Raw genomic sequence first — 12,875 nt, 5'->3', positions numbered from 1 at the left:
GGCCAAAGGCAAGCACTAAACTGCTGAGCCACCCAGGCTGCCCTAGAGGTTTTCTCTTAAATATAAATGCAAGTCAAACTATTGCTTAATTCCTGGTGGCTTTTCATTGGTCAGTATTTACAATTACAATTATGTGGACATCTTGAGAATTTTTTGACATTAAGAGTTCTCTGAGGATATATAGTTCTTATACCTGAAGATTGTGCATCGTACCAAAGCTTTCCTGTGCTACTCCTCATATAAAAGAAGAGCTTTTTGAAAAAACTCCTAAACACCGGTGGTTCACTTCTGGCTCTGCAGAGGAAGGACAGGAATTACTCTTCCAGGAGGACCTGGGTGGCTCAGTGGTTGAGGGTCTGCCTTTAGCTCAGGTGGTGATCCCAGGGTCCTGGGATCGAGTCCCACACCCGGCTCCTGCGGGGAGCCTGCTTCTCCCTCTGCCCCCTGTGTGTCTGCTTGTGTGTGTGTGCCTCTCATGAATAAATAAAATCTCAAAAAAAAAAAAAAAAAAAAAAAGGAGTACTCTTCCAGATACTCAAATCAAATCACAGCGATTGGCCCCATCCTTTATTGGGTCCATCTCCGGGCCTACTCCTGCGATGCAGCCCTTCACCCCCGCTTCCCCCGCTGGCTGTCCCAACTGTCCCCCGTGGCATGGTCACCTCCCTCCCTCCCACAGCCCTTCTTCTCCCCCTCCCTATCTGAGGGAGGCAATTGACACTCCAGGGTTTCAGCCCGCAGCTACAGCCTAGTAGGAGTATCTTGTGAGTTCTCACACTCAAACAGGAAAGCCACTACTTCTGCACCCGACTAGCTTGGGATGAAGCAATACTGGCTGCTCAGGGTTGGGTCAGAACTGAGTGTGAGGCCATCGCAAAGGAAACCGCACAGAAGCTGCCCTAGCCCGGCAGAGGCCCCGGGCCCAGGAGGAGGAGATGGCCCCCCTACCTCTAACGAGATCACCGATCTCTGGAGGCTGCTTTAAATAAACCCTCCCCAGGCACTATTGCAAGGCACTCCAGGCCTCAGCCTGGCATGCAGTTCTTCTTGTTCACTCTTTCCTCTCCCAGTCAAATGGGGAGTCCCCTGATGGCAGCAATCGTGCTAACTGATGGCAGCAATCATGTTCCATGTCCCTGTATTTTCCACTCTGGGGACAGAACTGTAACTGAGGAGGCAGTGGTCAGAAGGGGCCTGCTGACGGAAATCGCAAAAATAATTTTGGTTTCATAATGAATGCCCGGCAGCCTGATGACACAATGAACACCACGAAAAGAATGGTGATAATGTTTAATAGTTTGTAGCTACAGTATCAAGTTTTGTATGTATAAATACAGGTACACACCATAAATATCCATATGGCAAGATATCTGCCCCTAAACAGACAAAAAGCATCTTTGCAGCTAAATAATACTGAAGACAAACCGATCCTGAGGTAATTTTTCATCTAAAGTGACTACAGCCTCTATCAAAACATTCTTACTGTAAAGTTCAAGTGGATATGAAAGCCTCGTCTCATAACCAAAAAGCGTAACTTTAACTAATACACATTTTCAAACTGAACCAAAAAAAATATTTTAATCATAAATAGGTAAAATAAATAAAATTATTCTTGCTGAAACTCAATCATGATATTATTACTTCTTTTTTATATATCTGGGGACTTCTTTGATAACCTGGCCTTTTAACAATAAAAGTGAGATCAATGAAAACTTTCTCAGAATCTACATTCTATTCTAATGCAAGTTCCACATATATGTAATTTTTATGCATTTTTATTCTGGATAAGCAATCAAGCCATTCTCTTTATTTAAAAAAGTATATCCCAACTTTGTAAAACTTGCTTAATTTCTCTTAAAAGATCACTTCTTAGAAGATGGACACCAACTAGTATAAGAAGGGCATTTTACAGATTTTGGAAATGTCTCTAGAAATACATTGTTCTTCCTACCAAGCAAATTTAGAATATTTGTTTTACTAAGTGTTAATTATAGCAATAGAAAGTCTAAATCACTTTTTTTCCTCCTTTATTTCTCATTATACAAAATCCCCATGCTCTTATTGTTTTAACATTGTACCTGCAAGAATCTTACTGGCACCAAGTAACACCTCGATTTACAAGTATCAAAGTACAGACTTTCCAGTTATGACACCCAGAAACATAATTCAGTGAAGGGTCATCTGAAGAGAGGCAATACATTCTGAATCAAAAGAAACAAGCTTTCAAATAATTTTATATTTTGTAGTGACCTATGGAATCAACATTCACTATGTAGTTCTCAGAATGAAATCTTTAAACAAGAGAGTATATAAACCTGATATTACACATCACTTTGAAGTCGTCATCCAAAAATAAAAACCAACACTAAACATATTGTTTCTCTGCCCCTGACCACAGGCCATTCATTTGCCGACTCCTCTTACAGTAGGCTAGACAGCAACCTTCAACAAAATTACCAGAATAATCTTCGAAGTAAAAACAAAATGCGTAATTAATTCCTTACTTTTCAAAGCTCCTTGATTCTTGCTTTAAAATAAACAAAGTGGTTTTCTAACATTCTCACAGCCCCCCCCCCCAAAAAAAAGGACTTCTGCAAAATCTCCATCAGACATCCATTTTTTAATGTATCATCTTGGCTTCCGAGGGCATTCAAAAAGCAAGTGAAAGCTCGCTCCCGATCTTCTCCATTACAAGGCATTTCTTCTAACCGATGAAATCTGCACCTATCGGGAAATCTTCCATTTTTAAAAAGAATCTATCGATGAAATTTGCACCATTTCAGCAATCTTTCGTTTTCAAAGAATCTCGTCATTCAAAAGTTCCAAAGTAATCAGGTTCCTGAGCGGAAGAGTTTGGATAACAGATTCAGAAGTTTCTGCCGGAAATTCAGTTTGTCTCCAAACTTCCTGAGCTGAATGGCACACTCCACTTCGAGCTCTGAAAAAGAAAAGAAAAGCCACAAAACTTACACTGACACTAAAAACTACAACCAGCAAGAGTTAAAATGCCCATCCAAGGGACAAGCTTAGTATTTACTCGGTGAAGTATTTATCTTCATTTTAGCTTTATGTACACCCATTTTCTGAATGTGAGAAAGGTGACTTAGCTTGCACCCACACACTAACACACTGTGACTCATAAATAAAAAAGGAATAAGAGTAAGAATAAAGACATTTACTTTGAAATCTTTTTTTTTTAATATTTTATTTATCTATTTGACAGAGAAAGAGAGAGAGCACAAGCAAGGGGAACTACAGGCAGAGGGAGAGGGAGAAGTAGGCTCCATCCCAGGACCCTGGGATCTTGACCTGATGCAGATGCTTATTAACCAGGGCCACCCAGGCACCCCAGGATTTATTTTTTAAATGGCAGTAATTCACAGCTCAGACTATGCCTTCATTCATAGACAAATCTAAACGTGCTCTTACACTCATTGAAAAAGACTGAAATTTTCTAAGACTCCTAAAACCTTGTAGCAAAAGTAAGTCCACATTCTCTAAAATACCTTAGCAATTTATATTTGCCAATTAAACCAATTTCTTCCTACAAACCGAATTCGTACCAATCCATTGCCTTTATGAGTGAAGCAGAAGAATTTTAATTTACAAGTTTACTGCTTTTTAGAAGTGAGATGTAATTAAAGGAATATTAATTTAAGAAAAAGGATTCGAAAGAAAGAAAGAAAGAAAGAAAGAAAGAAAGAAAGAAAGAAAGAAAGAAAAAAAAAAAAAAAAAAAGAGGATTCCAAGGGGGCTTTAGGAGAAAACATGATCTGTCACTAAAAGGGCGGGGGGGCAGGGGGGGGGGGTTGTGGACAGAACTAGCTGCTGGTGGTCTCCTTAATCTTTCTGTTAATTGTATTTCTATAAATGTAGTAATAAAAAACTGACACTACATGAGGTGAGAGATGTTAAGTAAACCTATTTGGCAATCACACAATATACACATACAAAATCATCATCATTTGATGCATACATAAATCAAAGCTAATGCAATGTGATATGTCACATCTCAGTAAAAGAAAAAAGAAAGTATTACTACCTAATGGAATATAAGCGGTCCCTTTCTGCTGTCCTGTATTATTATGAACAAAGATAAATGCTCAGATTAGGCCTTTCCCAAACTGCAGAATTCTTTAACATCACAAAAGGTGGCCAAAGTTTTTTGCCTCCCAAGTAGGAGCCAGAGATACACGGGGTGCCAACTTAGTCAGGGCCAGATTGTCAGTGCATCACTTCCTCTGCACTGCTCAAGGGCTCTGTAAAACGAAACTAAGTGCAGGGCGCTTAGATGGCTCAGTTGGTTAACCCTCTGCTTTTGGCTCAGGTCATGATCTCAGGAGCGTGGGATCGAGGCCCAAGTAGGGCTCCTGGCTCAACCAGGGGTCTGCTTCTCCCTCTGCCCCTCCCCCCGCTTGTGCTCTCTCAAATAAGTTAATAAACTAAAGGGACCATTACTATCTGATGCAATATGCACCGCTACAGCCCACCCACCCCCTTAGCAGATAGCTGCCTTATTTGGTAAGATTTATAAGGGGGGGGGGGGTTATATCGAGGGAGGAGGACAGTGGATGGATTACAAAGCCCTGGAGACCAACTCTCATTTCTGCAACTACTAACGACTTAAGAAACAGAACTACAGACGACCACAGTCGTCCTGGCCTCCCTAACTCTCCAGGTCCTCCATCGTCCTCGCTTCCTTAACTCCCCAGGACCTCCATCGTCCCTAACTCCCCAGGGCCTCCATCGTCCCGGCCTCCCTAACTCCCCAGGTCCTCCATCGTCTCTAACTCCCCAGGACCTCCATCGTCCTCGCCTCCCTAACTCCCCAGGTCCTCCATCGTATCTAACTCCCCAGGGCCCCCATCGTCTCTAACTCCCCAGGTCCTCCATCGTCTCTAACTCCCCAGGTCCTCCATCGTCCCTAACTCCCCAGGACCTCCATCGTCCTCGCCTCCCTAACTCCCTAGGTCCTCCATCGTCCCTAACCCCCCAGGTCCCCCATCGTCTCTAACTCCCCAGGTCCTCCATCGTCTCTAACTCCCCAGGTCCTCCATCGTCCCTAACTCCCCAGGACCTCCATCGTCCCTAACTCCCCAGGTCCTCCATCGTATCTAACTCCCCAGGTCCTCCATCGTCCCTAACTCCCCAGGTCCTCCATCGTCCCTAACTCCCCAGGTCCTCCATCGTATCTAACTCCCCAGGTCCTCCATCGTATCTAACTCCCCAGGTCCTCCATCGTCCCTAACTCCCCAGGTCCTCCATCGTCCCTAACTCCCCAGGTCCTCCATCGTCCCTAACTCCCCAGGTCCTCCATCCATCGTATCTAACTCCCCAGGTCCTCCATCCATCGTATCTAACTCCCCAGGTCCTCCATCCATCGTATCTAACTCCCCAGGTCCTCCATCGTCTCTAACTCCCCAGGTCCTCCATCGTCTCTAACTCCCCAGGTCCTCCATCGTATCTAACTCCCCAGGTCCTCCATCGTATCTAACTCCCCAGGTCCTCCATCGTATCTAACTCCCCAGGTCCTCCATCGTCCCTAACTCCCCAGGTCCTCCATCGTCTCTAACTCCCCAGGTCCTCCATCGTATCTAACTCCCCAGGTCCTCCATCCATCGTATCTAACTCCCCAGGTCCTCCATCCATCGTATCTAACTCCCCAGGTCCTCCATCCATCGTATCTAACTCCCCAGGTCCTCCATCCATCGTATCTAACTCCCCAGGTCCTCCATCCATCGTATCTAACTCCCCAGGTCCTCCATCCATCGTATCTAACTCCCCAGGTCCTCCATCGTATCTAACTCCCCAGGTCCTCCATCGTCCTAACTCCCCAGGTCCTCCATCGTCCCTAACTCCCCAGGTCCTCCATCGTCCCTAACTCCCCAGGTCCTCCATCGTCCCTAACTCCCCAGGTCCTCCATCGTCTCTAACTCCCCAGGTCCTCCATCGTCCCTAACTCCCCAGGTCCTCCATCGTCCCTAACTCCCCAGGTCCTCCATCGTCCCTAACTCCCCAGGTCCTCCATCCATCGTATCTAACTCCCCAGGTCCTCCATCCATCGTATCTAACTCCCCAGGTCCTCCATCGTCCCTAACTCCCCAGTCCTCCATCGTCCCTAACTCCCCAGGTCCTCCATCGTCCCTAACTCCCCAGGTCCTCCATCGTCCCTAACTCCCCAGGTCCTCCATCGTCCCTAACTCCCCAGGTCCTCCATCGTCCCTAACTCCCAGGTCCTCCATCCTCTAACTCCCAGGTCCCATCGTTCTAACTCCCCAGGTCCTCCATCGTCTAACTCCCCGGTCCTCCATCGTCCCTAACTCCCAGGTCCTCCATCGTCCTAACTCCCCAGGTCCTCCATCGTCCTAACTCCCCAGGTCTCCTCGTCCCAATCCCCAGGCCTCCATCGTCTAACTCCCCAGTCCTCCATCGTCCCTAACTCCCCAGGTCCTCCATCGTCCTAACTCCCAGGTCCTCCATCGTCCTAACTCCCCAGGTCCTCCATCGTACTAACTCCCCAGGTCCTCCATCGTTCCTACTCCCAGTCCTCCATTCCTAACTCCCCAGGTCCTCCATCGTTCTAACTCCCAGGTCCTCCATCGTCCCTAACTCCCCAGGTCCTCCATCGTCCTAACTCCCCAGGTCCTCCATCGTATCTAACTCCCAGGTCCTCCATCGTCCTAACTCCCCAGGTCCTCTCATCGTATCTAACTCCCCAGGTCCTCCATCGTCCTAAACTCCCCAGGTCCTCATCGTCACTAACTCCCAGGTCCTCCATCGTATCTAACTCCCCAGGGTCCTCCATCGTCTCGTAACTCCCCAGGTCCTCCATCGCTTATCTAACTCCCCAGGGTCCCTCCATCGGATCTAACTCCCCAGGTCCTCCATCCATCGTATCTAAACTCCCCAGGGTCCTCCATCCATCGTATCTAACTCCCCAGGTCCTCCATCGTCCCTAACCTCCCCAGGTCCTCCATCGTCCCTAACTCCCCAGGCCTCCATCGTATCTAACTCCCCCAGGTCCTCCATCGTCCTAACTCCCCAGGGTCCTCCATCGACCGTAACTCCCCAGGTCTCTCCAATCGTCCCTAACTCCCCAGGTCCTCCATCGTCCCTAACTCCCCCAGGTCCTCCATCGTATTCTAACTCCCCAGGTCCTCCATCGTCCTAACTCCCCAGGTCCTCCATCGTCCTAACTCCCCAGGTCCTCCATCGTCCTAACTCCCCAGGTCCTCTCATCGTACTAACTCCCCAGGTCCTCCATCGTTCTAACTCCCCAGGTCCTCCATCGTCTAACTCCCCAGGTCCTCCATCGTTCTAACTCCCCAGGTCCTCCATCGTCCTAACTCCCCAGGTCCTCCATCGTCCTAATCCCCAGGTCTCCATCGTCCCTAACTCCCCAGGTCCTCCATCGTATCTAACTCCCCAGGTCCTCACCATCGTATCTAACTCCCCAGGCCTCCATCCATCGTATCTAACTCCCCAGGTCCATCCATCGTCCTAACTCCCCAGGTCCTCCATCGTCCCTAACTCCCCAGGTCCTCCATCGTATCTAACTCCCAGGTCCTCCATCGTCCCTAACTCCCCAGGTCCTCCATCGTCCCTAACTCCCCAGGTCCTCCATCGTCCTAACTCCCCAGGTCCTCCATCGTTCTAACTCCCAGGTCCTCCAATCGTATCTAACTCCCCAGGTCTCTCCATCGTTCTAACTCCCCAGGTCCTCCATCGTCCCTAACATCCCCCAGGTCCTCCATCGTCCTAACTCCCAGGTCCTCCATCGTCCTAACTCCCCAGGTCCTCCATCGTCCTAACTCCCAGGTCCTCCATCGTTCTAACTCCGTCCTCCATGTCCTCCCCAGCTCCATCGTTCTAACTCCCCAGGTCCTCCATCGTACTAACTCCCCAGGTCCTCCATCGTCCCTAACTCCCCAGGTCCTCCATCGATCTAACTCCAGGTCCTCATCGTCACTCCCAGGTCCTCCATCGTATCTAACTCCCCAGGTCCTCCATCCATCGTATCTAACTCCCCAGGTCCTCCATCGTCCTAATCCCCAGGTCCTCCATCGTCCCTAACTCCCAGGTCCTCCATCGTCCTAACTCCCCAGGTCTCCATCGTTCCCTAACTCCCCAGGTCCTCCATCGTATCTAACTCCCAGGTCCTCCATCGTCCCTAACTCCCCAGGTCCTCCATCGTCCCTAACTCCCCAGGTCCTCCATCGTCCCTAACTCCCCAGGTCCTCCATCGTCCCTAACTCCCCAGGTCCTCCATCGTATCTAACTCCCCAGGTCCCTCCATCGTCCTAACTCCCCAGGTCCTCCATCGTATCTAACTCCCCAGGTCCTCCATCGTCCCTAACTCCCCAGGTCCTCCATCGTCCCTAACTCCCCAGGTCCTCCATCGTATCTAACTCCCCAGGTCCTCCATCGTCCCTAACTCCCCAGGTCCTCCATCGTCCCTAACTCCCCAGGTCCTCCATCGTCCCTAACTCCCCAGGTCCTCCATCGTCCCTAACTCCCCAGGTCCTCCATCGTCCCTAACTCCCCAGGTCCTCCATCGTCCCTAACTCCCCAGATCCTCCATCGTCCCTAACTCCCCAGGTCCTCCATCCATCGTATCTAACTCCCCAGGTCCTCCATCGTCTCTAACTCCCCAGGTCCTCCATCGTATCTAACTCCCCAGGTCCTCCATCCATCGTATCTAACTCCCCAGGTCCTCCATCGTCCCTAACTCCCCAGATCCTCCATCGTCCCTAACTCCCCAGGTCCTCCATCGTATCTAACTCCCCAGGTCCTCCATCGTCCCTAACTCCCCAGGTCCTCCATCGTATCTAACTCCCCAGGTCCTCCATCGTATCTAACTCCCCAGGTCCTCCATCGTCCCTAACTCCCCAGATCCTCCATCGTCCCTAACTCCCCAGGTCCTGCATCGTATCTAACTCCCCAGGTCCTCCATCGTCCCTAACTCCCCAGGTCCTCCATCGTCCCTAACTCCCCAGGTCCTCCATCGTCCCGGCCTCCCTAACTCCCCAGGACCCCCGCCGTCCTGGCCTCCCTGACCTCCACCAGTCCTCCGCAGAAGGGAGGATCCAGCGTACTGCTCGGTGGGGGCCCGAGGGCCGCAACCCTCAGAGCGAGCCCCGGCCCCCCCCCCCCCCGCAGAGGCGCCCGCACAGCTCCCGGAGCCTCCCCCGCGCGCAGCCTCCCCGCGGCGGCCGGCGCGCCCCTGCACTTCCCCTCCCCGGGGCCGGGACCGGGGCCGGGACGCGACGCATCGCGCGGGAGAGCTGCCCTGCCCCGCCGCCGCCGCCGCCCTCCCGACCCGCGTCCCTCGAGGCCTCCACCAGCCTGGGAAGCACCGGGGCCCGGCGGCTCCTCACCTCCGGGGGCCCGCGTGGGGCCGGGCTGCGCGCCCTTGCGCGCCTTCCTGCCGGGCATCTCCGCCAGCGGCCGCGGGGAGCTGCAGCGCACGACGCCCTGGGCCTGGGGACCAGCACGAGCACCTCGGGGCAGCGGGCGAGCACCCGAGGGACCGCTCCGGCCGCCGCTCGCTGCTCGCTTTGCGCGTTCGCGCGCCGGCGCCCTCCTCTTATAGGGCGGCCCCGGGGACCGTGACGCAGCGAAACTTGGCTCTGCGCCCGCCCCCGCCCGCCCCGCCCCGCCCCCGAGGTCGCTGCGGGGGGACCTGCCCGGGCCCGTGCACCCTCCCGCCCCGCAGCCCCTGCCTTCCCCGGCGGGCCCGGAGCGGGGGGGGCGGGGGGATCCCGGCGGGGGACCCCCCCAACCCCCCCGCCCCTGCCCCCCCCCCCCCGGGACAGCTGCGGCGGTGGCGGAGTCGGGAAGCCGCGAGCCGGGCAGGCCCTCCTAGCGGGAAGGCGGTGCGGGTGCGGGTGCGGGCAGGGCGCTGGGTCCTTATCGTAACCGGCAATTAGAGACTCGGGGCAGGACCCGGAAAGACAGCAGCAAAGGAGAGCTGGGCCTCGGAGGCAACGGGTGGCTGCGGGGGTTGAAATGGAGAAACGTCCCTAACAGCAAAGAGGATGCCAGGGGCACGTGACGAAAGTGCCACATTGAAACCCTGGAGCCGGCAGCAAACGGCGGTTTGACTCGGGAGGTGGGACGTGTGGGTGTGGGTGTGGGTGTGGGTGTGTGTAGAGGCGGGCGAGGGGCGAGGGCTCGCTGCCAGCCCCGCTCGGACTGCGCGCGCGCGTTCCCCCTGCACAGGTGGCCGTCACTCCAGCTCTGGGTGCTGCTTAGTGACACAGCAAGAGGACAGGTCACCTACAGGAAGGCTTCAAATGCTCCTGTAAAAGGGGGGTGAGGTATCGGAGAACAGGAAGCCTACACGGTGTTTGGCGGGTCCTCGGATAATTCCATTAGGATAAAGAGGAGGGCGAGTGTGGACTAAGTTAGCAGGTGTTGAGGGCCGCTTGGTGGAGAAGGCTTGGGCACGCATTTTTCTCATTGCGTCCTCAGAACGACGCCCCGAAGCTGCCACTCCTACCATACAGGCCACTTTACAGGTGTGAAAACTGGTTTACTGACATCAAGGGAATTGCTGGAGCGCACGTTGGCAGAAAGCTGTACCAGGATCTGAACCCGGCCGGGCCGCACGGTGCAGGAGCTCTCACCCACGGTGGCCTTCCCAGGAATGGGTTTCTTGGGAAAATGAACGTTCTTAATTATTTGCACTTATTATTCATCGAAGAGGTTGCAGATTGGCCACTTAGAGCTGCGTGGTTCCCAGGAGTGTTGTTAGGTACACGTGTTGATTTGCAAAATGTCTTGTGAAAATTTGAGTTGGTCACCGACGTTTAAAAATTAAGAAATGACTATAAAATCTCCCATCTCCGGCGTCATTTGTAAAACGCGAGGCTCTGACAAGCTGGATCCACTCCCAGAACAAGCGGGGTGACAGTCTCTCCCCCTCAGACCTGGGCGGGAAGCTACGGCCAGACATGCTCTCGGTTGTTACTTTTCTCATTTACATTATCTGGGCCCCTGGAGGCATTTGAGCTTGTTTATTTACCTGAAATCATTCAATCAACACAAACTTGCAAATATTTCCTTATGGCTTGGTCCCTCAGAAGTATAGGCAAGGCTATAATCATGGAACAAAAGTACTCCTGAGTTTAAACAACATAGTCGGGATTTTTTTAAGATTTTATTTATTTATTTATTTATTTATTTATTTAAGAGAGAGAGAGAAAGAAAGAGAGAGCAGGAGGGGAGGTCAGAGAGAGAGACTCCCCCCTGAGCAGGGAGGCCACTGGGGGGCTCGATTCCAGGACCCCAGGATCATGACCTGAGCCGAAGGCAGATGCTTAACCGACTGAGCCACCCAGGCGCCCCTAAACAACTTAGTTTTGAGTGCGGTAAATGTGTGAGGTTAAGGGGGGTTAGAATTCAGGAGTGCTCACCTGCCCCAGGAAGCGCAGCATAGACGCTGCCTCCTAATCTATTTTCTCAAACCTAGTATCCGAAAGCCACTGGGGCCCTCTCAGGGCTCATTTTCACTGACTTACTACCTAACTTTCTGATTGGATGAATTAGTAAACTTCTGACCAAATCTTGCACCCCCGAAATGCAGATACGTTCAACAAAAGAAAAGCAAATCCTACCGTTGTTTACCTAAAAGGGTGTGCCAATCCCGTCCTCTAACATTATCATTATAAAAAGGTTCTTAGGCACATGACCCGTACTAGAGAGGAACCTTTAACAAGTGGTGCCTTTGGGGAATTGTAAATTCAACTTGCTGGAAGGAGAAGGGAGGAGAGAGGTTGGGGAGGTAGGTTTCAGAGATTGGTCAGATCAGCAATTTTGGGAGGTCGGTTGAAGATTTTGGATTTGAGATGGTCCCTAAACTCTCGGATTTAACATTCTATTAAGGGAATTAGAAGCTGAGCTTGGAAAGGCTTTCTTACCTATATGTTTCTCTGGAAAATGACTTCTTGTTTACTGAGAACTTGCGAGAAATCCAAACAGGGTATTTTTACCCACCGGGAGTGACAACACAAAAATTTATCCTGAAGCATTAGAAGCCCCTGTTATCTGTCACGAAAGAAAAAAAGAAAGAGAGAGGAGACGGGAGGAGGAAGGGAGAGGAGGAAAGAGAAAAAAAGAGAAGAGGGGAAAAGAATTGGGGAGGATAATTTTTTGAACTATTAGCAGGTATCAGTTTTCATGTTCAAAAGGAACAGTGCAAATCTGGCTATGCTTGTGTTGTCATTAGAGTGTTTTTAAAAACTACTGGGAAAATAAAAACCCAAATCCCAAAACAGAACAGAAAACATAATTAGTAATAGAAGAGTCATTCACATACTATATGCAGAAAATTGGATTTGACAGGAAAACGAAGAGTATGAGAGATGTGTACGGGGAAATTGAAAGGAAGCTGTGACAAAGTACATAGGCTGGGGACCCGAGTCTTTATTCCGATAAAAAGAGAATTGCTGTTTTGTTTTGTTTTTTCCTGTAAGACATGCTTGTTAACAGGAAATCAGCTTCATGCATTAAATCAGCTAACTCTCTCTTTAAACAGCCACTGTGCAGGGTTCTGGGGACACAGTTCCCTGCCCCCATGGAGATTATGTGGAAGAGACCAATACCTCACAAATTCAATGCACGTAAGAATCACTTGAAAAAAATTACTTGAGTATCTTGTTAAAAATGCACATCGGAATGTGAAGATCTAGCTGGACTTGAAATTCTGCATCTTAAACAAATGGTGATGGTGAAATGTCTGTTCCTCGGACCCCAACTTGAGTGAGCTGGAGGGTGATGCAGCTCTCTACACGGGCAGGTGCCATAAGACGTACATCAGGGCCACCCAGGGAAATTATGGAGGACTATGGGGTGGCCTGGGAGGGCTATGAAGC

At 50.8% G+C, this 12,875-nt stretch overlaps 1 protein-coding gene across 1 annotated transcript; it reads right to left on the bottom strand.

The window, feature by feature from the left end:
* Nucleotides 1–1,284: 1,284 nt before the first annotated feature.
* PMAIP1 (phorbol-12-myristate-13-acetate-induced protein 1) lies at nt 1,285–9,565 on the bottom strand. Its single transcript, XM_041739712.1, has 2 exons — nt 9,378–9,565; nt 1,285–2,938 (listed from the first exon to the last, which is right to left on the bottom strand). The coding sequence occupies exons 1-2, from the start codon at nt 9,433–9,435 to the stop codon at nt 2,832–2,834; spliced, it is 165 nt and encodes a 54-aa protein (XP_041595646.1). The 5' UTR covers nt 9,436–9,565; the 3' UTR covers nt 1,285–2,831.
* Nucleotides 9,566–12,875: the final 3,310 nt, after the last annotated feature.

The sequence above is a fragment of the Vulpes lagopus genome, chromosome 24 (genome assembly GCF_018345385.1).
Source record: "Vulpes lagopus strain Blue_001 chromosome 24, ASM1834538v1, whole genome shotgun sequence".
Lineage (NCBI taxonomy): Eukaryota > Metazoa > Chordata > Mammalia > Carnivora > Canidae > Vulpes > Vulpes lagopus.
The sequence above is the reverse complement of the archived record's forward strand: the minus strand, read 5'-3'. Positions and strand labels throughout refer to the sequence as shown.